This window comes from Macrobrachium nipponense, chromosome 19 (assembly GCF_015104395.2).
Source record: "Macrobrachium nipponense isolate FS-2020 chromosome 19, ASM1510439v2, whole genome shotgun sequence".
Classification (NCBI taxonomy): Eukaryota; Metazoa; Arthropoda; class Malacostraca; order Decapoda; family Palaemonidae; genus Macrobrachium; species Macrobrachium nipponense.
In genome coordinates this window covers 54,325,454-54,350,587 of record NC_061088.1, presented here as the reverse complement: position 1 = coordinate 54,350,587, position 25,134 = coordinate 54,325,454, and the positions used below count along the sequence as shown (strand labels likewise).

General features: G+C 35.6%; 1 protein-coding gene across 1 annotated transcript in view; it reads right to left on the bottom strand.

Moving 5' to 3' along the window:
• The window catches only part of LOC135217023 (protein disulfide-isomerase A4-like), a 63,451-nt gene that overhangs the window by 13,157 nt on the left and 25,160 nt on the right, over positions 1 to 25,134 (bottom strand). The window contains exons 6-7 of the mRNA XM_064252606.1: positions 15,471 to 15,690; positions 3,926 to 4,059 (exon numbers count right to left, since the gene is read on the bottom strand). Of these exons, the coding sequence (XP_064108676.1) occupies positions 3,926 to 4,059; positions 15,471 to 15,690 (354 nt within the window). The remainder of the gene's footprint in view (positions 1 to 3,925; positions 4,060 to 15,470; positions 15,691 to 25,134) is intronic.

Sequence of the window (25,134 nt, the reverse complement as noted above, 5' to 3'; positions counted from 1 at the left end):
TAAGCACGCGGAATTCGTTCGTTCACACATACAATTTTGTTTGTAAACGTAAATTCGTATTAGTGGTTTCGCTTTGTACTTTATCATGTTGTATGAGAACTTAATTAGTAACTTAATTACGTACATATAGTCATGTTAATAAATAATGATTATTATGAATGTATATTTCTTTTTTGTGTATTAACAAACCAAAACTATTTTATTTATCATAATTTAATCATAAATGATGATCCCTTTGCTCATATATCGTAGCTTGGGGCACTGCGTCAGGCAAGACGGGGGGGACTCCTTCCTACGCAACTCACTCTCTCTCTCTCTCCTTCACTAACTCAGCTTATTACAGCAAATTTTCTTCTTCTGTATGTTACCTAGATGTTTTCCTAGTATTTTCCGTTTTGGCATGATGAAATTCTTGCCGAAACAAAAATAAACAAACGTAAATGCAAGAGAATGTCAAGAGGTGAATTTCGATGTTGTACTCTCTCTTTACAAAGACAATGTTAATAAATCATGATTATTATGAATTTCATATTCCTTTTTGGGTATTAATAAACCAAAACTAGGTTATTTATCATAAATTAAGATCCCTTTGCTCAAAGACCGTAGCCTTGGGGATAGAGTGACGTGTGCTTCAGGCAAAACGGGCGCATTTACTTATTACGCAACCCTCCCTCTCTCTCTTCACTAACTACGCTAATATCGCATATATTATGATATTCTGTAATCATATTAGAGCAAAATTTCTTCATCTTTATGTTAGCGAGATGTTTTCCTTGTCTTTTCCTCATTGGCATGATGAAATTCTTACCAAAACATATATAAGCATATGTAAAAAGCAAGCGAATGTCAGAGGTGAAACTCGAACGTGTAGTCTACTTGAAGTCTGTGCTCCTACTGATCATGGTTGAACCATGCTCCCCTCTGCGACCAATGGAATCTCTACAGATGCCATTTCTCACAATTTCTTAGACAATAATTATCAAAATTTACGATAACAGAAGAAATATTGCATTTTCTTGAATGGATGAATGTTTTAGGCTTATTGAGTTATGTTTACTAATTACCCTGTAACTACGAAAGTAAGAGGAATTTTGACTAAATATTTTGTATACGTATTCTCAATTGCCGTATGAAGCTCCATGAATTTTTTCATGACTTTGCATTTTTCGCCCTATACCACCATATATACTATAGGGGTTCCGGCCGGCCCCCTTAATGACTTCATCCCTATACAATATATTTCCATCACCATTACTATCCTTGATGACACCTAATTTACCCACATCCTCTGTCTGCCTTCTCCTCAAGTTTGAAATCTTATAGATATTCTTTTCTCCTTCTCTTGTTCGTAGTCTTTCATTCAACTGCTCTGCTGTCCTTCCAATAATCATACCTACCCTCCTTGCCTATCTTTCCTCTTCTCTGTACCTTACCTCTGCACCCTGTGCATGCCTTACTTTCTAGTCCTTAAAGGCTTTTGATTTTCTTTTAATTGATTCTTGCACCTCTCCATTCCACCACCAACCACTTTTCTCCTCTTGACACTCCATATCCACTGGTTCTTCCCACCAGTTCTTCTGCTTTCCCCAAACACATTTCTCTTATGTCTGCCCAGATATTTTCTACTGTTACTCTGTCCAAATTCTATGTTCCCACTTTCCAGACATCTCTCTCTAACATTCCTCCTAAATTACTCCCCCTTTTCTCCTTTAAGATCCCAAATCTTAATTTTAGATCTCTTTCTCTTCTTGGGTTTCTTACCTCTAATTTTAAAATCCAGGATGGAATCTATTTGGCTCTGCACTCCTCCAGTTTCATAACTTATCAAGTAGTATTTATCTAACTTTTGAAACCATGTGTTCATACAAGCCAACTCAAAACTCTGAGCCATCTCCAATGAATACTCCCCACCTTCATTTCTAATTCCAAACCCATGACCTCTGAGTACCTCCTCACACCCATCTCTTCTCTTTCCTACCCTGCCATTCAAATCAGCTCCTCTTATTAGTTTCTCCTCCTCTTTCACTGTTCTAATGGTAGCCTCAAACTTTAGTCAAAATAATTATTTTTCTTGCTCTTGGCACCCCATCTGAGGAGTGTATGCTGATATTGTATTACTATCTTGTCCCCTATTATTATTGAAATCTTTAAAAGCCTATCATTTACTCTCTTTTCTTCTACCACCTTTTCCTTCCAATTGTTACTACTGTAATTCCAACTCCATTTTTTCCCTTTTGTGACCTGCTGTAATATAGCTTATACCCATTTTCTATTTCTCAAGTTCCACTCCCTTTCCACCTAGTCTCCTGCACACACAAGAAATCTATCCTCCTCCTCTCCATCACATCTACTATCTCCCTCAGTTTTAGTAAAATGGCAGGCCCAATGCCAATAACTGCAGAAACTGCTGCCCATCAAGTGGACTTTTTAGTCAAAGGCTAGAACCACAGCCAATAACTGTGGTTGATGACAGCAAAGGCATGCGGTTGTAAAAACCCCTTTGCCAAACAAAAAACCATGCCTGATGTTTTAAGGAAGTCATAAGTGGTCTTCATAAAACTGAACTTAATTATTTTACCAACAAGCTTGTTACAGAAAAATAAGCTCTCTCTTGTCATTTACACCATTTCGAGAGTACAGGGTGGGGAAATAAGTCAAATAAGTGATTAACTTTTAACCCCCAACCACCCAGAAACATTCCTTTGTGTGTTCGGAGCACTCCCCTCTGCCACCTGGAAGTTCAAATTTTGCTCTGCGTACCTATTCTGCTAGTGACCAGTTTTGCAAAGAACTCAAGGAAGAAGACGAACTTGGTCCTTTAACCCCTTCCCTGATTATCCTGAGCATTCTCGTGATTAACCACCAAGTATTATTCTTACAATCTCGAGAATATTTGTTCATACTAATAATACTCCTACTTATTTCTATCTTCCTAATTTAACTTGTTCTTTGATGAATTCCCATTTTCTATATTTCCTCTCCACATAAGAAACATTTAGTAATTATTTTTGTCAACAGATGGCAATGTGCATTGTTTACTTTGTGAACTTCCAGTGTCAGACAATGCTCCTGCAAAATTCTCAAAGCATGGAAAAAATACTAAATTTTGAATGTTGCATAAATCTAAACTTTCTGAATGTTGCATAAATCTAAACTTTATTTTCTTCCTCTAACTTTTCTAACATCTAAAGTAATACTGCACAAATTGAATGTAAACATGACATTTCAAAGTTCATTATATTCCTTGGTTTTAATAAATTGTCAACAAAAATTATTCCCTACATATTAACTTCTACAGAACAACTAAATAAATACTTGAGCATAAACCTGCTGAATTTTTTTTTTTTTACAAATTTTTGCAAAAATCTGGAAGGAAAGGGGATAATCTGTGATTCACGAGTTAATCAGGAGTGTAAACAAAAAAAACTATGCACTACATATTAAAACCTAACTTATGAACAATTCAAGATATGAATGGCCATCCGAAACATAACTCATTCGTAAGTAGGGTATTGTTTGTATTGCTATGTCTTGGTGGTGGTGGTGGTGGTGGTGGTGGTGGTGGTGGTGGTGGTGGTGGTGGTGGTGGTGGTGGGTGGGTGGGGGGTGGGTGGGGGGGGGGAGGGGGGGGGGGGGGTCATGGAAGGAACACAATAGCCAATAGGGGTAACCAGGTCAAAACAGATCTTTGAGGGGGACAAAACATGATAAACAGGTAATGAAAAAGAATGCATATAAAATTTATTAATATGGAATAAACAATTCTGAACTACCAAACAAAGATGGAGAAACTCTTGGCAATGTTTACATTCTGCAGATATATTCCATTGGGTTGCTCCAAAGAACATCAGGGAGCTGACAATTTTTATAACTAACTATAATTCTCAGTATTCAAAACTGGAAAAAAAATAACTTCTATGCTTACCTTTGTGTATTTAAAAACTTTATCCTCATACTTCGAATGATAAATTTCTGGCATGAAAATGGTGATTGTGTCTGCCTTAAGCTTCAGCTGTTCAGCAGTTGTTTCATCAAAAGTATGGAAGAGCGGGAGCTTATCTGTAATAATAATAGTCTTCAATAAAAAACATATAACTGTTAGTTAAACACCTTGAGTACATAAATGTAGTTTCATTTGAATACAAAGAAACTTGATAAATTGAATATCAATGCCAACACCCTCTAATGGGTTCTTTCATATAACGGAAGCCTTCTATTAATGTTGCTAAAGGAAATGTCAAGGAAGATGCCAATTACATTGTGTCAACCTTTCTCTATCCAAAAAGCAATATCCTAGGGTTACATATACGTGTCTCTCTCTCTCTCTCTCTCTCTCTCTCTCTCTCTCTCTCTCTCTCTCTCTCTCTCTCTCTCTCTCTCTCTCTCTCTCTCTCTCTCTCTCTCTCTCTCAAAGAGTTGGAGAATAAAGGAAATTGGAGGGGATTAGGTTAGGAAGAGGTTGGAGGGGAGGGAGAAAGAGATAAGTGTGATTATATATATCAGTTTAGCAAGTCATTTTATTTTTATTTTTATTTTCTGCATTAGTGAAATGTGATCGATGTTCAATGTATAGGAAACGTTTTATTTTCGAAAATGTCTTGACGTATTTGTGTTGTGATGCCATAAAAGACAAGATGGCAGCGGTATGTGCTGGGAAGGTAAACAATAACAAAGTGTGCAGTAGGGGACATGCTGATCTTGCATTTGGTATGTAGTAGAGAGCTCTCAGTCTTGGAGTTTTTGGGTTGTAAGTCATGTTGTGGTGTTGTTCAAAGTCTTAAGCTGGAGTATACTGGGACTGAAGGATGTGAACAGGCTGGTAGATTGCACATTTGTGTTGCAAAGGAAAGATTATTCTAGGAAAATATTCAAAGGAAAGGCATAAAGGTCTTTGTCTGACCAGTCTGTCAGCATCGCATCTGTCGCCCATGCTTGTGGGTCCTGGGCTGGCAAGCAGTAAAGAGCGAGCCACTGGTTTTTGGTGGTTGCAAACAGGTCTAGGACTGGTCTGCCCATAGTTTCCATAGGTCAAGACACACCGATGGGTCCAATGTCCACTCCAAGGGGAGAACTTGTTTCTTGCGGCTCAGTTCGTCCACCAAGACGTTGAGTTTTCCTTGAATAAACCTTGTTAGGATTCTGATTCGATATCTATTTGCCCACAAAAGGAGGGCTCTTGTTGCTTCGCGCAGGGAAAAAAAAAAAAAAAAAAAAAAAAAAAAAAAAAAAAAAAAAAAAAAAAAAAAAAGTGCATTCTCCATTTTCCTTATGTGGGACAGTCCCATGGTGTTGTCTGAGTGGACAGTTACTACTTTGTGCCATTCCATCAGCTCTGCATTCCATACTCCTGAAACCTCCCTGTCTCCCAGGAGAGCTCCCACACCTATACTCTGTTTTTTCCATCTGTCCACCTGCCTGTGGTGTTTGTGTATGGTAACTGCATCCCGGGCTTTAGATAGTTATGCTATGTGTAAGTTTAGGTAAATAAAAGGATATCTGGGTGAACATTTGCAACTGAAAAGTGTTTTAATAATTTACTGTATGCGAATTACACCGTTAATATTCGGAATAGGATATTATTATAATTGTTGAATGTAAGCTGAATGTAACTATCTGAAGCCCGGGACGCAGAGTTACCATACTAAAACACCACAGGAGGGTGGACAGATGGAAAAAAAACAGAGTATAGGTTGCAGGCATCTGAATAGAACACTAGGTCAGGATTCAGGGGAAAGAGAGACTTCCCTTCCAACAGTCTTCCTTCTTATCTCTACCATGACAGGTCTTCCTAATGTCAGCAGTTACTGGGAACACGAATGAGTCCGGATCTTTTCTCCTGTCCCAATTTATCTTGAGGAAAAACTGGATTCCTCATGTGTAACCTTACCAGCAACACAAACTGTTCCATGGAATAGAGAGTCCCAAAAAGGCTAATCCATTCTTTCCTGGAGCAAGACTGAAGGGATAAAAAGTGGTCTACTCTCTAGATAGATGACGCGATCCTTTTGGGAGAGGGAATGACGCGATCCTTTTGGGAGAGGGAAAAGCCAAAAAAACCACAGAGTTGATCCTCATCCTCAAATAAATCATTTCCTGACAAGGGACTAACCAAGACCTTATATTTATTAGAAGGCCCAGGTCCTGGGCTAACAACAAAGTTTTCTGAAGGTCCTCTGCACATTTCCTCTTTGTCTGGGAACGAAGAACCCAGTCATCTAAGTAGAGGGAGATATTTATATCAATTATGTGTACCCATTTTGAAATGGGGGCCAAGACATCAGTAAATACCTGGGGGGGGGGAGGTGTCGAAAGCCTATAGCACTGAGCTTTGAACTGGCAGATCTTGTTCTTGAAGACGAATTGGAGAAGCTTCGAGTCTTGATGAATGGGTATATGGAAGTATATGCTTCCCCACTTATACGCGGTATTAGGTTCCCGAACCTGCCGCCGAAATGCAAAAATCCCCTCTAAAATGCTTATACTTGGCTTATAACTACCAAATACCCAGTGCCCCATAAACTAAAATGCTTATAGTGTATTTTACCATTTCACTGCTTAATTTGATAGTTCAAACAAAAAATATACCTTAAATTATCAAAGTAAAACAATTTATATACAGTGGACCCCCGTATCCGCGTTCTCCGGATTCACGGACTCTCACATTCGCGGATTTCTCTCTGGAACGTTTCCCCCCATTATTCGCGGTATTTTTCTATGAGAAATACAGTATACACAAATTCCGTTTCTTTTTTTTTTTATCAATTTCATCATAAAATGCATTTTTTTGTGATAAAACTATTAAAGAAAAACAGGTAGAAAAATGTTTAATTGGTTTTTCTTGCATTTTAACTAACAAAATGGGAGGTTTTAAGCATTTTTATAGGGGTTCAAACTATTCGCAGGTTCTAACTATTCACAGGGGGTCTGGTACACATCCCCCGTGAATACGGGGGGACCACTGCACATACCTTAAATTATCATACTAAAACAATTTAATATGTAACACTCGTATCAGAACCAGATTTTGCTATAATGTATTACACCCAGTGCCGTAATTTATAAGGGTATCATGAATCACTAATTGTAAAGAATAGACACACTTGTCCCTGTACTAAGAGGCAAAAACTCCCTCAGTCAGAAATGGTTACGAACACAACAGTAAAAAGCTCCACCTACCCTCTCCCCCCGTCTCTACCGCCAACCCCGTCCTTCATCCTTCCCTTCTCTCTCTCTGAAAGTTGCTTCAGTTTAAACTTATTTTGTATGATTTTTCTATCTATCTATATATCTACCTATATGTATACCTAATAATATACTTTGTTGTATATATCTAACAATCCAGTCAGTTGTTAGCTGCCAGTAGACCGATTTATTTATGTATTGATCCGCTCATCTCTCTCTCTCTCTCTCTCTCTCTGTGTGTGTGTGTGTGTGTGTGGTAGTGGTACCTATTGTAAATGGTTATTAGAGTGAGAGATGTTTAAATGTATGGTGAAGTAGTAAAAAGATAAGACACTATGATTTATTGTAAAGCGACTGTTATACTTGTGGTTGGTTACCTTCTTCGTAATCCTCACGGGGACTCAGGGTATCAGCAACATAGTACTTGTATTACGAAGGTGAAGATATGGCCACCACAGAACTTGACTGTCGGCACGGTTGCAGAAATTCATTTGTCACGCAACTTTTCAACTTTTTTAGCCATGAAAAAGCCACCAATTGCCTTCAGGACATTCATTAGAGTCTATCCCTTGATTATGCCGATGCACATATAACAGTCGCTTTACCATAAATCATAGTGTCTATTGTTTTACTGCTCCACCAAACATTCACATATCTCTCGCTCTTATAACCATTTACAGTGGGTACCACTACCACAGAGAGAGAGAGAGAGAGAGAGAGAGAGAGAGACGAGAGAGAGAGAGAGAGAGAAGAGGAGAGAGAGAGAGAGAGAGAAGAGAGAGAGAGGAGCGGATCAATGCATAAATAAATTAGTCAACTGGCAGCTAACACCCGACTGGATCGTTAGATATATACAATAATGTATATCATTAGGTAGATAGACAGATAGAAAAATCATACAAAATAAGTTTAAACTGAAGCAACTTTCAGAGAGAGAGAGAGAGAAGGGAAGGTGAGGGAGGGAAGAAGGACGGGGGTGGCGGTGGAGGTGGGGGGAGAGGGTAGGCGGAGCTTTTTACTGTTGTGTTCGTATCCATTTCTGGCTAATGGAGTCTTTGCCTTTTGGTACAGGGACACGAGTCTTTATTCTTTACAATTAGTGATTCACGATGCCCTTATAAATTACGGCACTGGGTGTAATACACTATAGCAAAATCTGGTTCTGATACAAGTGTTCATTACAGAGTTATTGCCAAAATATGTGCTTGCACTGTCTCTGAAAGCCATAGTAGATACAGTGGTACCTCGACATATGAAATTAATCTGTTCCGAGGTGGCCTTCGTAACCTGCTTTTTGTATCTTGAACCGCATTTTACATGTAAATTGCCTAATTCGTTCCAAGCCCTACAAAAACTCCCCAGTAAATTTTATAAAAAAGCTAAATTGACCAATAAACAATGAAATACAACAATATGGACCATTCAATACCCAACTTAACCTTTAAACGCCGAAGCAATATTTTAAAAATCGTCTCCCGTATGGTGGTGGCGTTCGCGAGTGAGTGCTGAAGCGGAAATTTTTTTTTTTTTCAAAAAATCACAGCACGCTTAGTTTTCAAGATTAAGAGTTCATTTTTGGCTCCCATTTTTGTCATTGCCTGAAGTTTAGTATGCAACCATCAGAAATGAAAAAAATATCATTATCATATATAAATATTGGGATATATGACAGCGCGAAAAAAAATCATATATAATTGTATACAAATCGCGCTGTGAGCAAAACGGTTAAAGCTAAAGAGTTAATTTTTTTTCCATTGTATTGTACACTAAATTGCAATCATTTTGGTATATAACACATTGTCAAACGATCAAGGCAACACAGAGAAAATATTATCACAAAATGATGCATGAATTTGTAATGCATGGACGTAAAAAAAAAGCAGTTTTCACAAATTCACCATAAATCGAAATATTGTGCTAGAGACTTCCCGTTTGTTGCAAAATGAAGGTAATTGATTAAATATTACTAGACTGTAAGTGTTGTAGCTTACAATTGCAGTTTTCGACCATTTCGGTTGAGTTAAAGTTGACCAAAGGACGGATTTTTTCTATATCGTTATTTATATGAAAATCTTTCAAAACTGATAAAAGCTACAACCATGGGTTGTTTTTAGTTGTATTTTACATGAAATTGCGCACATTTTCATATATAAAACTTCATGTAACTGCTAATTTAAAATGGTGCAAACATTATGACAATCGGACAAAAAAATTTCTGATTTTTTCGGAAGAGTTACCGTGCGGACGTAAGGAAAAAGTTTATTTCATAAATTCACCATAAATCGAAATATTGTGCTAGAGACTTCCAATTTGTTGCAAAATAAAGGTAAATGATTGAATATTACTAGAATGTAAAAGTTTTAGCTTACAATTGCGTTTTTTTACCATTTCGGTAGAGTCAAAGTTGACCGAAGGTTGAAATTTTGGCACTTATCGTTATTTATATGAAAAGATTTCAAAACTGATAAAAGCTACTTCCATGGGATGTTTTTTGTTGTATTCCACATGAAATTGTGCACATTTTCCAATATAAAACTTTATGTAATGGCTAATTTAAAATGGTGCAAACATTACGACAATCGGACGAAAAATTTCTGATTTTTTTCAGAAGAGTTACCGTGCGGACGTAAGGAAATAGTTTTTTTTTTTTTCATAAATTCACCATAAATCGAAATATTGTGCTAGAGACTTCCAATTTGTTACAAAATAAAGGTAAATGATTGAATATTACTAGAATGTAAGAGTTTTAGCTTAAAATTGCGTTATTTTACCATTTCGGTCGAGTCAAAGTTGACCGAAGGTTGATATTTTGGCACTTATCGTTATTTATATGAAAATATTTCAAAACTGATAAAAGCTACAACCATGGGTTGTTTTTCGTTGAATTCTACATGAAATTGCGCACATTTTTATGCATAAAACTTTATGTAACTGCTTATTCAAAATGGTGCAAACATTATGACAATCTGAGGAAAAAATTTCTGATTTTTTTGGAAGAGTTACCACGCGGACGTAAGGAAATTTTTTTTTTTCATAAATTCACCATAAATCGAAATATTGTGCAAGAGACTTCCAGTTTGTTGCAAAATGAAGGTAAATGATTTAATATTACTAGAATATAAGAGTTTTAGCTTAACATTGCATTTTTCGACCATTTCGGTAGTCAAAATTGACCAAAGGTTGAAATTTTGGCACTTATCGTTATTTATATGAAAATATTTCAAAACTGACAAAAGCTACAACTATGAGTTGTTTTTTTGTTGTATTTTACATGAAATTGCACACATTTTCATATATAATACTCCATGTAAAGGCTAATATAAAATGCTGCAAAAATTATGTCAAAGTGACGAAATAATTTCTGAGATGTGTCGCTGATGCTTTTTAGTGCGAGAAGAAAGAAATTCGCGCTTGCGCGCCTGGGTAACGATTGTAAACAAAACAACGCCTTGATCCGTTTCGGTAGTCAAAATTGACCGAAGGTTGAAATTTTGGCACTTATTGTTATTTATATGAAAATATTTCAAAACTGACAAAAGCTACAACTATGAGTTGTTTTTTGTTGTATTTTACATGAAATTGCACACATTTTCATATATAATACTCCATGTAAAGGCTAATATAAAATGCTGCAAAAATTATGTCAAAGTGACGAAATAATTTCTGAGATGTGTCGTTGATGCTTTTTAGTGCGAGAAGAAAGAAATTCGCGCTTGCGCGCCTGGGTAACGATTGTAAACAAAACAACGCCTTGATCCGTGAGCTCTCAGCATCCCCCAAGGCACGAGATTCAAAAGTTTTTGCCTAGTAGGCCTATAACTATTTTTCCGCGAATTTAAAAAAAAAATTTTTTTTGTCGACATACCATACGTCCAATCGGCAACCGACAGACAATTTTCGTCAACATTTAATACATCCAATCGGCGTTAAAGGGTTAATACGTACTACTAATATGTACTACATAGTACCTGTAAATAAAGTGTATTAGTGTACATGGTATACAAGAAATACTGTACGTACATACGTACGTATGTAGTAAAATGTGGAACCTTACCTTTCGAGTGAGGCTATCTCCGAAAGTGGCGACAGAGGAGGAGGACAAACAGCAGAAAACTTGTTAGTATGTGCACTTAACTTCATGAAACACATTAAAAAATGTCAGGAAACATAGACTAAACTTTACGAAACATATTAACAAATGGCACAAAACTGTTAAACACTTAACTTTACAAAATACTTGAAATTAATTTAATTTTTATTTTTTTTTTTTTTTTTACAAAATTTCAATTTCTTTACCACCGAATGGATGCCAGTCCATTTACAGAATTTATCAAACCACCCATGAGAAGCCTTGAAGTCTGGGGTTGCTGTCGATGTCCCTTCTCCTCCGTCATCTTCGGCCTGGGCAATCAGATCAGCGAAAATAGCGCTGGCCTTCTGGCAGATTGCTGTCTCGGTTACCGTATCCCCAGCGATTTCTTTGTCCTCAATCCATAGAAGAAGCAGCCTCTCCATCTTATCATGCATGTGGCTCCTCTTGTTGGACAAAATAGTCACGCCCTTGGAAGGTCTAGCTGCTTTGATGGCATCCTTCTGCTTAAGGATGGTGCCTATCGTCGACAGATTTCGGCCGTATTCCTTAGTGATCACACTCAACCGCATGAGCAGGATCTTATGGCGGTGACTAGTATCAGGAACAATGGGAGAGTGGGAGGATGGTGGCGAGTCTACTCAGTTGGTGGCGCGCGAGTTTTAAAATTGTTATCGGTAGTCTGAGTGAATCTCGGGACTTTACAGCAACAACCTTTCGTAACCTGAACTATTTTCGTATGTAGAGCCAAAAAAATCTTCGTATTTGCTTTCGTAACTTGAATTTTTCGTAAGTTGAGACTTTCGTATGTCGCGGTACCACTGCACTTGACTTATATGAGACAAGGTTATTTTTCCTTATACGACATGTTTTTAGGTGGAAATTTAACTTAAATGTGTCTTGTTGTGATTGTGAACTTGTTTTATTCATTAACAGATTAAGTTGGCAGCATGTTTATCGAGTAAAAAAATTACGTGATTCTGTTCGCAATTTTCCTTTACATATTCGTAATACGAACTTGACATTATTTATCTTATATTGGCGTGAAACCAACAGTAAAATGTGTTCTTTCAAGCACAGTAGTTTTGATTAAAATAATTTTATCTATGGTTGTGTTTGATGGCATACGTTTACTGGAGTTTTATCCTTGTTGCCGATGCACGATAATGGTCATTAGCAGCTTGAACAGGTTTCTCAGCTTCAGCTATAACTAGGTTTAAGTTTAACAGTATATTTCCCGATTGATCTTTGATCTATATTGATCTTTGATCTATAGTGAATAAAGTTATTACATTATGATATCTCAGTCCTATTCTACATAACGTCATTTATAACAATTACGGTAATACTAGTGTACTATAGTACGGTGATTGAAATTCAAGACAAACGGATGCTGTTAGAAAAAAAGTTGTTTCTCATTTGGTTGTTAATGGCTGTACATGTTTACGCAATGAGCATAATGTTAAAACCATACTTTCATCATTCTCTTTTACTGTTTTTGAACTTATGTAACTAGAAGATGGGATAAGGTAAGGCTATTGTAATTCGCTCTTTCATATCATAAAATCGGATTATCGTAACTTAACACTGCAGCTACCTGTAAACTGTATAAAACCTTATATCTTTACATACTCTAGACACCCAAAGGATTAAAGCTAGGCGTTTTTTCACTTTACAGTACAGGCAGTCCCTGGGTAACAACAGGGGTTCCGTTCTTGAGAAGTGGTGTAAGCCGAAAATCGTTGTAAGCCGGAACATCATAAAAAAATCCTAAGAAAACCTTACTTTTAATGCTTTGGGTGCATTCAAAACTATGTAAACTGCATTCCTATTGCATTTTTCATAAAAACAAACCTTCAAATATTTATTATTTTGCATTTTTGGTGTCATATTTCTTCTGCCAGATCAGCGTTGTAGGTGTTGCAACCCTGGAACATGCATTGTATACACCGGGAAATAATTTCTGATAAATATAATTGAAAAGCGTAGTAACCTCAGAACGTCGTAAGCCGAACCCGTCGTAACCCAGGGACTGCCTGTACTATTTATAATATACTATAATGTACTGAACAGTAAATTCTATAGTACTATACTGTATAAATATAATTTTACTTATTACGCCATTGCAGGATTACGGCGCCGTTTGACTGGTCTAGGGCCTCTATTAACTGGTCTGGTATTCTGAAAGAAGGTGTGCGGCAGTTGTAGGCTTTAAAATCGCTTAGCATCGAAAATCGCTTGTGTCGACGGGCAAGAACGGAACCCCTGCCGTTAACCGAGGGCCGACTGTACCTTGTACTTCAAACTTAATCAGTTCCAGAAGGCTGTTCAAAGTACAATTTGTTCAAAATATGAAACAAATATCCCCTCCCAAAAAAGGAAATCAGGATAATTCGTTCAAGCCAACACAGTACGTTATATGAAGTAAAATTTTCTATAGTTTATTTTTCCTATGTACGATTTGCGAACTGTTTGGTAAAAATGGCGCCGGCCGGCTGGGGGATGGAGGGAGGAGAGACAGGAACCCTTTGAGCAAACCGAATTGTTTGCAGTATGCAAAGGTTGATAACAAAATAAATTTTATTCACACATTAGGTACAAAGACAATCCAAGGAATCGATATTGTGTGTGTCCGATTGTGTCTGAGAGAGAGAGAGAGAGAGAGAGAGAGCAATCAGCATGTTTACACTTGGATCTCAAGTGCACAAAAGAGATTAATTATGCCACAATACATCAACGTACTGTTGGCAAACGGCAGACTTTTTAAAACAAACATAAGGATTTTGCAAACAAGTAATAAGTCAAGAAAGCAAGAAAAGGAACGGGATAAAATAACTTTTCACAAGTTAGCCGTTTTAACAAACAATCAAAGGCATGCAGAAGCTGAAAGCGGTGCCAGTTTCTTTATCATAGAGCTGAGTTACTTTTACAGTACTAAAATATTGTAACAAGTACGCTCTCTCTCTCTCTCTCTCTCTCTCTCTCTCTCTCTCTCTCTCTCTCTCTCCTCTCTCGCTCTCAATCTCATCTCTCGTCTCTCTCTCTCTCTCTCTCCCACTCTCCTCTCTCTCCTCTCTCTCTCTCTCTCTCTCTCTCTCTCTCTCTCTCTCTCTCTCTCTCTCTCTCTTTTACTGTATTGCATTTGTTTTAATTTTTATCATTGTTAAATTTATTGTGAAATAACATTTTATTTTTTATGTGAATTGGTACTGCTTTTACGTACATATTATAGTAAAGATTTCACTGTCTTTTCTCCCCTTAACAATACCACGATGCACGATAACTCATAATCATGCATTCATTATTCCTCAAAAATATAAATGCTCCCTCCCCCTTACTCAAGTTAGCTGTGCAACACTGAAATGATGAACAATTTTGTTGATCATTTGTGCTAAATTTTATTGTGAAAAGCTTTGTTCTTACATTTACTATTTTGTCAATATTGCTCAACTAGGCCGTCTCACTCGGTGCACCGAACACTGGCTCAATTAAGACTTCTTTTTTTTCTATATTGCATTTGACTGTTATCATAATTTATCATTACGTTAAATTCATTGGGAAATTCCCTTTTTATGTGAATTGTTATTGCTTTTACATACGTACAGTAATATTTTAACTCACTCTTCTCCTTCTCTCCTCATCATATCAACGCTCCCTCATTCAGTTTAAGTCAGCAGGCCGTGACATCGCCGCGGTTATGTCCAATTTTATACATCTTTTATGCTAAATGTATAATTGAAAGCTATATTTTATGTTAAATGCTTTATACTTTTATTTATTTTGTCGAATATTGATATCATTAAACTATATTGTAAATGAAAAAAAAATTAATACAGTTTAACTTGTAAGACCCAGTAGGCCGTCGAATACAAGTATAAACTAGATAATCAATTCAAAGTATGAGCATTTGTTTGACAGCAATACAAAATTTCCTCGAAAATTTTTTTCAAAACAGAAATTTCGACATAAGAAACGTTAGACAAACGAGGTACCACTGTATCGTACAAGCACCGTAAAACCAAAATGCTGGTAACCAATACCAACAGTGAGCATGGGCTGCCTGTACGTACGTATAGTAAAATATAATGATGATTGTCATCTGTAATATCTATAAACATCAATATATCTCCCTCCATCAAAAATGTTCTGCATCAAACTATTAGGCATGATGCTACATGTCACTCATTACCATTCTTACCTCTCAGTTCATTTGCAGCCCCGATGTATTCTTCAAACATATCATTCTTCTCTGTAAAATAGCCTATTACATTAGCATCTGTTCTAGCAAAATTGTTCTGTGCTTCTCGTAGTGTTCTTACTTCTTTCGATGGCAATTTTGCTTGTTCTTTCATGTATTCTACCATACCAGCTTGGTCTCTTCTCCCCTTAAATTCGAATGACCTTCCATTACGGAATACCTGTGATTTGGAAGAAATGATAATGTCAGTCAACTGAGAATTTACACGAAAAAAGTTTTCTAAATCATTATTAATATAATAACAAATCCTTAGAAAATTTATAAACTAACATTACTTGGCATAGGCAAAGAAACAAGAACTAGTATGTACTTGTATGTAGTACATTCAAATATCCAAATGAAAATAGTTATCTTCAAGAGTTGAAATGCAGTAATTCCTTTGAATTTTGTAATTAGTACTGGTCTTTAGAAAAAAAAATTTAAGATTTCAGGTACCATAACTGCGAGGGTTACAGATGAATCTATAATTTAAAACTTTTTGGTTAATTCTATATATAAAAAAAACATTTGGAGAAAGTTATTAGGAAGTAGAAAATAATCAAATCTCTCAAAATAGTACTTAATAGACTGACCAGCTTCAATCAAGATGCCATGGTAATAATTATATTTAAGAACACTATCTGTTGATCTTCCTCCGTATGCTTACTGCAAGCAAATTTTTTATAAGAACTTCTGCATAAACATGACTGACTGACTATTCACAAACCGCTAACATAATGACATTTCACATCACTGTACAATTCTACCGTATATGCCGGCATGCGTATAAGACAAACTTTTAACCTTAACCCTCTTACGCCGATTGGACGTATTAAACGTCGAGTCAAAATGTCTCCAGTATGCCGATTGGACGTATCATACGTCGGCTCAAAAAAGTTTTTTTAAAAATTCGCGGAAAAATACTTATAGGCCTACCAGCCGAAAACTTTTGTATCACGCGCCTTGGGGGATGCTGGGAGTTCACGGATCAAGGCGTTGTTTTGTTTACAATCGCTACGCAGGCGCGCAAGCGCGAATTTCTTTCTTATCGCACTAAAAAGTATCAGTGACACATCTCGGAAATTATTTCGTCACTTTGACATAATTATTGCACCATTTTAAATTATCCTTTACATGAAGTATTATATATGAAAATGTGCGCAATTTCATGCACAATACAACTAAAAAATACTCATGATTGTAGCTTTTATCAGTTTGAAATATTTTCATATAAATAACGATAAGTGCAAAAACAAAAATTTCAACCTTCGGTCAACTTTGACTCTACAGAAATGGTCGAGAAACGCAATTGTAAGCTAAAACTCTTACATTATAGTAATATTCAATCATTTGCCTTCATTTTGCAACAAATTGGACGTCTCTAGCACAATATTTCGATTTATGGTGAATTTATGAAAAAACTTTTTCCTTACGTTCGTGCGATAACTCTTCCGATAAATTTTTTCGTGCGATTGTCCTAATGTTTGCACCCTTTTAAATTTGCCGTTACATAAAGTTTTATATATGGAAATGTGCGCAATTTCCTGCACAATACAACACAACATGGTTGTAGCTTTTATCAGTTTGAAATATTTTCATATAAATAACGTTAAGTGCAAAAATTTCAACTTTCGGTCAAACTTTGACTCTACCGAAATGGTCGAAAAACGCAATTGTAAGCTAAAACTCTTATATTCTAGTAATATTCAATCATTTACCTTCATTTTGCAACGACTTGGAAGTCTCTAGCACAATATTTCGATTTATGGTGAATTTATGAAAAAAAAAAACATTACGTTCGCGCGGTAACTTCCGAAAAAACAAAAATCAGAATTTTTTTGTGCGATTGTCGAAATGTTTGCACCATTTAAAATTAGCTGTAACATAAAGTTTTATATATGAAAATGTGCGTAATTTCATGTAGAATACAACTAAAAATGATTGAAGGTTTGTTAGCTTTTCTCTTTTTTCGAAATATTTGCATATAAATCACGATAAATAAAAAAAAACCACGTTCGGTCAAATTTGACTCTACCGAAATAGTTGAAAAACGCAATTGTAAGCTAAAACTCTTAAGGCCTAGTAATATTCTGTCATTTTTCTTCATTTTGAAACAAATTTGAAGTCTCTAAAACAATATTGTGATTTATGGTGAATTTTTGAAAAATATATTTACCTTCACTCCGCGCGCCGATTCGCGGCCGCAAGTCTCCGAAATACGTACATGGCATTATCCTAATATTTGCTCCTTTTCATATTAGCCTTTTTATAGAGTTTCATATATCAAAATGTGCGCAAATTCATGAAGAATACAATAAAAAATAATTGAAGGTTGTAGCTTTTTCCATCTTCGAAAATATCCATATAAAAAAAAAATATATATATTAAAATTTCGACATTCGGTCAAATTTAACTCGTCCGAAATGGTCGAAATCTGCAATTCTAATCTAAAACTCTTACAGTATCGTAATATTCAATCATTTGTCTTAATTTTGAAACAAATTGGAAGTCTCTAGAACATTATTTAGAATTACGGTGAATTTTGAAAATAACATTTTTTACGTCCGCTCGTTACGAATTCGTACATCATTTTGTGATAATATTTTTCCAGTGTTGCTTTTATTGTTTTACAATGTATTATATATCAAAATGATCGCAATTTAGTGTACAATACAACGCAAAAAAAAGTAACTGGTTAGCTTTGACCGTTTTCTGCACAGCGTGATTTGAATACAATTATGTATGAATTTTTTTTTTTTCGCTACCATATATCGCATTATTTACATATGATAATGATATTATTTTTCATTTCTGATGGTTGCATTCTAAACTTCAGGCAATGACAAAAAAAGGAGCCAAAAATGAACTCTTAATCTTCAAAAGTACGCGCGCTGTAATTTTTTGAAAAAATTATTTTTTCCACTTCCGCGCTCACTCCAAACCAGGCCCGGCATACGGGAGACGTTTTGATTTTTAGGGCTCCGGCGTAAGAGGGCTAATAAACTTCCCCCAAAACATGGAGTCAGACTTATAGGGCAAGTATGAGAAGTAAACCTTAAATCCTGCCAAGATTTTCAATGATAGGCTAACCCCTGAATTGTCAATAGTTTTGTCAATAGTTAACTGGCAAAAACACACATGTACCTTATTTACTACATTTATATTTAAATAAAGTAGCTACAACTTTTAAAACCAGCAATCCAGTTTTATGATGCCATAATGGGCAGTTCTGGTTATCGGCACCATGAGGAGCCTTACGACACCATAAGGAGCCTTATGGTGCCATACGGACGCCTATGATGCCACAACCTTATGGCACCATAAGGAACCTTATGATGCCATAAGGAACCTTATGGCACCATATGACGCCATTAAGGAGCCTTATGACGTCATTAAGGAGCCTTATGATGCCAAAAGGAGCCTTATGACGCCAAAGGAGCCTTATAACGCAGCGCCGATAACCAGTTATCAGCGGCATAAGCACCATTATGGCGCCATAAATCATCGAGTTTCAGTTAATGGCAATTTTCACTTATCGTCATCCCTCCAAGATAACCAGGGAATGCCTGTATTTTTCCTATTTGTTTTTTTTTTTATTTGTCTACCAATGATGCTTTATCTGTGTACTACACATTATAAAACATTATGAACACACACAAATAGTGTGTGCATATTTTTTGGGATTATTTGTTAATCTTGGGGTTTTTGAAGGTCTATTCTTGGGATATCGCCACTGTAAACAAAACAACTGCAATAACTAAAAATACTGATTTGTAGTTACAATAGAATATCCATTCCATATTTTCTAAGTTATGCCTAAAGCTTTCAATAACAAAACAGTGGTTTATCCTTTTAATCCCTGGACCAATCACAGCATATGTCTACTTTTCCAGCCACATGAAGAAACAAGATTATTGTAAATCCAATTTGTAAGCCAGGAGTCACTTGAAGTTGAAAATGGCCAAACCAACTATCTGTAAGAATAAAAGGAGGAAGTATGAAGCTTCGTTCAAGTCAAAAGCAGTGAAATTTGTGAAGGAACACAATAACTGCACTGCAGCATGCCAATACTGTGTAACAGAAAAGATGATCCGAGATTGGAGACAAAAAGAAGATGAATTAAACAGCATGCCAAGGGCAAAATGTGCCGATACTTGAAAAAGATTTAGCACAGTGCATGGCGTGAACATAGGCAAATTGGATGTAATAACAAGAAATACTATACGTATTTGTGCATTCAAGTGGGCTAAATCAAACACAGATTCCAGTAAAGGATTTAAGGCATCTGCATCTTGGTGTACTACTAGGTTCATAGAAAGGAATAATCTGGTATTGAGGCAAAAGACAAAAACTGCACAGAAATTACCAAAAGGTCTAAGAATCAAAATAATCAACTGCCATTGATATGTAATAAGACAATGCAAGAAACACTACTATCCCTTATGTAACATTGGGAATATGGCTGAAACCCCTATGAATTTCAATATGTTTAGAAATAAAACCAGAAACAAAAGGTGTAAAAACAGTGTTAATTAAAACAACAGGACATGAAAAATAAAGTTCTACAGTGGTACCATCGTGTATGGCAGATGGTGTCAAACTAAAACTAATGGTGAAAAAAATAAAATAATAAAATAAATAAAGTTCCCTGTTGGAGTTTTTGTACATGTCCATGAAAAAGGCTGTGTGGATGAAGATGGGGTTAAACTATGCTTGATCATGTATGGAGTAAGAGATCAAATGTTCTTAGTAAACAACGTAGGATATTGGTGTGGGATATGTTCAGGGCTCATTAACTGACAAAACAGAGAAATGGCTGGCAAGAATAAACACAGATGCAGCAGTTATTCCTGGCTGATTCACATCAATACAACAATTGGATGTGTGTCTTAATAAACCATTCAAAGACCATATCCAAGATCAATGGAACAAGTGGATGGTTGGTGGCAAAAAAACCTTTACAAAAGGAGGTAATATACATGCTTCACAGCTGGTTGTCTTGTGCAACTTCGTCATAAAAGCATGGAATGCAATAGTTATCAAGTTACAAGAAGTGTGGCATATCAAATTCACTGGATGGTACGGAGGATGACTACTTGTGGGAAGAAGGAGAAATTGACACCCCTTCATATTCATACGATGATTGCCTTAAAGATACCGGTATATAAAAAGATGCTACTTTTGATGTCAGATGATGAACATGATAATGAATTTATAGGATTTTAATTATTTTAAAAATAGTTTGTTTTAAATAAAATATCCTTTATGAACTGTACAGTAGTACCTCGAGATACGAAATTAATCCGTTCCGAGGCGCCCTACGTATCATGAAGTTTTCGTATCTTGGACCACATTTTACATGTAAAATGGCTAATCCGTTCCAAGCCCTCCAAAAACACCCCAGTAAATTATATTTCCAGGCCTAAAACACATGTTCTAGGGTCACGACGCCGATCCGACGGAAGAAATATGACTCCAATAAGGCAAAATACTGTACATACTTGAGCAATATTCAACTGCATATAATGTTCAACCCCATTTTTACTGCATATAGTATTAGGACTTTAGCATATGTCCCTTAGCAATAAGCCTAGCCTATGTTAGCGGTTGCTACTGTAGCCTAGTCTATGATTCTGACATCTAAACCTAAGAAGCTAAAAGCTTAGAATATGCCAATAAAATGTATAAATAATCAGTATGTACTCATTTCAAATAATTATTAATTAATCATTAACTATAATACACAAACAAACTAACAAAAAACCTTCCAATCGATTGTTTACATTCAGCTCTTACCCGTCTTACGAGTTACGAGTACCGAACGATCGCCAAGCAATCATTTTTCCTAGCACACAGTAAGCCATAAATTTTCATTAGTATATCTCTTCAACTAATGAAACTACCAAACAGTATAATAACCATTCATTTCTATTCTTTATTCTATCTTTACCTAATGGAGATAGCGAGTTACTGACAGCTATAATGAAACATACGTATATGTAACGTAATAATAAAACAGAAGAAGAATTCTTAAAAATATTTATTTGTTGGCAGTCTGATTTATTTTATATTTTATGATATCTAATTCACAATTTTTTTATTAAATGTATTGCATGTACTCATTTCAAATAATTATTAAGTAACCATTAACTATAATAAAAACAAAAAAGCTTCCAAACTTCTGTTTACATCCAGCACTTACGAGTATCGAACGATCGCCAAGCAATCACTTTACACAGTAAGCCATAAATTTTCATTATCTCTCTTCAACTACTGAAACTACCAAACAGTATAATAACCATTCATTTCTATTCTTTATTCTATCTTTACCTAATGTTTTATTTTTTATTAAATGTATTGCATGAATAAGTTTTTCAATTTACAGCATCCTTTTACCAATAGAATACTTAAAGCACAAGGGGTAGATGCTGACCAATAGGAGAGCAGGACCTTATGGGGTGACTAGCATCAGGAACCAATGGTAGAGCGGGAGGATGGTGGCGAGTTTACTCAGTTGGCGGCGCGGGAGTTTTAAAATTGTTCTCGGTGGTCCAGGCGAATCTCGGGACTTTACAGCAACAACCTTTCGTATCTTGAAAACTTTTCGTATGTAGAGCTGTAAAATTGTTCGTATTTGCTTTCGTATCTCGAGTTTTTCGTAAGTTGACCCTTTCGTATGTCGAGGTACCACTGTACTAGTATTTTTCATAATGACCTCACAATTTTAAAGGAATACAATCATTCGAATCTACTTCCAATGGGTATTACTCTGCTGATATTTACTACACAGTGCCCTTTTAACATTGATAGACAATTTGAAGTTACTGATAGGGTAAATCGAGGTAGTCTAACTTTATTATTTATGAAACAATCATGTTTCTAGCACTGAATAATTCATCAGATTCCAGTGCTTGGCTTCAAGCCTAAGTTTCATATTCCATTCCATCTCATAACCTTTTTTCGTACTTCAAGTCATGCTTGACTTACAAGCCTTGTTGTTTACTAAAAGCCAGTTTTCCTTGGTAGTATTTTAAAATAAAAATAAAGGGTTTTGTGATATCGATAGTTCCCCAGTTACCCTTAATATTGGAGTTCTTTCCCATTATAAAGGAATACATTCGTGCCGATCTACTTCTAACAAGTATTACTCCTACTCCACCAACAGTGACATCGCAGGCGTTGAGCTGCACATTTGTCCCGATATTTTAAATTTTTCCTAAGGGCTGCAAATTTGTCCTGGTGTTTAAATTTTTCCTAAAGGAATACAAAAGTACTTTTTTTGTAATGGTGAGTTTGCCAAACATTTAAAATCCTAAGATACGGACTTTATACATTTTCAGCACGATAATAATTCCAATTTAGTTTTATGTACCCACTAACCTATGCTGATATTGTTATTTAGTTTAATTATTATTTAGTTTAATGAATTTGGAGTTGTCTTATACAGCAAACATACCTATAAACCTACATTTCTAAGTGAAAAATTGGGGGTAGTCTTATGTGCATATTCATTGTGTTTTATTTCATAAATATATGTAGCCAACAGCAGCCTAGCATCGCTCAATTATGCCGATGTCAGTCCGAATCCAATTCCAGTTTCATGTCCAATTTTTTTCTACTGATATATCATAGTCAGAATACCTTGAACCTCCAGAATTGGCTTATATTAATAAATTACTAAATTATATCGTATATGAAGTATACTGTAGGCTAGGCTACTGTATTCATATGTATACGATATATGTACCATGATATCATCATCATATACACGAGGCTAACTTGTTAATGTTATTCAATTTCTCTTCGTACTGAATTATCATAAGCCAATGTGCACTGAACCTTGAGTATTAGCTGAAATTAATAATTACTATGCCATATATGTATAAAGTATACAGGCTAGGCTACCCTATTTGCAAAGATGGTACCGATTACCCTAGTGTAGGCTAGGATAGTATATTATTCTTCTAATGGTAAATTAAAATGGGCCTATTTACATCCAAATCGTCTTATGACCAACCAATTGCAGTCATAAGTCGACAACTAGCTGTATACGTAGTCCTTTCACAATATCTTCCTAATAGTCCTTGCTGTCCTCGTCCTATCTGACCATTTAGAGCCACATCCATGACTCAAAATTCCGCACCTGGGTTTTTCACTCGTTCATGGTCTCCTTTGAGATGTACACTGTATGTGTACAAGTACATATATGGATGTCTCACAGGAGACCGAGTGATAAGGCGTGTGAATGTATATATATTCATGTGCATTCATGCATCTGTTTTTAAACTCTTTCATTATTTTGGTCCCTTGTGGTATTTGTGAATGTATACAGGCAGTCCCTGGTTATCAGTGGGGGTTCCGTTCTCGGCAGAGTTCTGATAAGTGAAAACCACCATTAACCAAAACTCAGCAATTTATGGCGCCGATTTTTGGTTAACCCTTAAACGCCGAAGCGGTAAAAAAAAAAATGTCTCCCGGAGGTGTTTCAGAGTGAGCGCGGAAGCGGAAAAAATATTTTTTTTCAAAAAATCACAGCGCGCTTAGTTTTAAAGATTAAGAGTTCATTTTTGGCTCCTTTTTTTATCATTGGCTGAAGTTTAGTATGCAACCATCAGAAATGAAAAAAATTATCATTATCATATATAAATAATGCGATATATGATAGCGCAAAAACGAATTTCATATATAATTGTATTCAAATCGTGCTGTGCGCGAAACGGTTAAAGGTACCAAGTTACTTTTTTTTTTGTTGTAATGTACACTAAATTTCAATCATTTTGGTATATAACACATTGTAAAACAATAAAAGCAACACAGAGAAAATATTATCACAAAATAATACATGAATTCGTAACGTGCGGACGTAACCAAATATTTTTTTCAAAAATTCACCATAAATCTAAATATTGTCCAAGAGACTTCCAATTTCATTCAAAATGAAGACAAATGATTGAATATTACTATACTGTAAGAATATTAGCTTACTAATGCAGTTTTTAACCATATCTGACGAGTTAAAGTTGACCGAATGTCGAATTTTTTTATATATATTTTTTTATATGCAATTATTTCGGAAATAAGAAAAGCTACAACCTTCAAATATTTTTTGTTTTATTCTACATGAAATTGCACACATTTTCATATATAAAACTCTATGAAATGCCTAATATGAAACGGAGCAAATATTCCGAGAATGGGATATACGCATTTCGGAGATTTGTGGCGGAGAATCCGCGCGCGGAGGGAAGGAAAGTTTTTTTTTAAATTCACCATAAATCTAAATATTGTGCTAGAGACTTCGAATTTGTTTCAAGATGAAGATAAATGACTGAATATTACTAGACTGTAAGAGTTTTAGCTTACAATTGCGTTTTTCGACCATTTCGGTAGTCAAATTTGACCGAACGTGGTTTTTTTTCTATTTTTCGTGATTTATATGCAAATATTTCAAAAATGAGAAAAGCTACAACCTTCAATTATTTTTCGTTGTATTCTACATAAAATTGTGCACATTTTCATATATAAAACTTTATGTAACGGCTAATTTAAAATGGTGCAAACATTACCACAATCGCACGTATGATTTTTTCGTTAGAGTTACCGCACGGACGTAAAGAAAATGTTA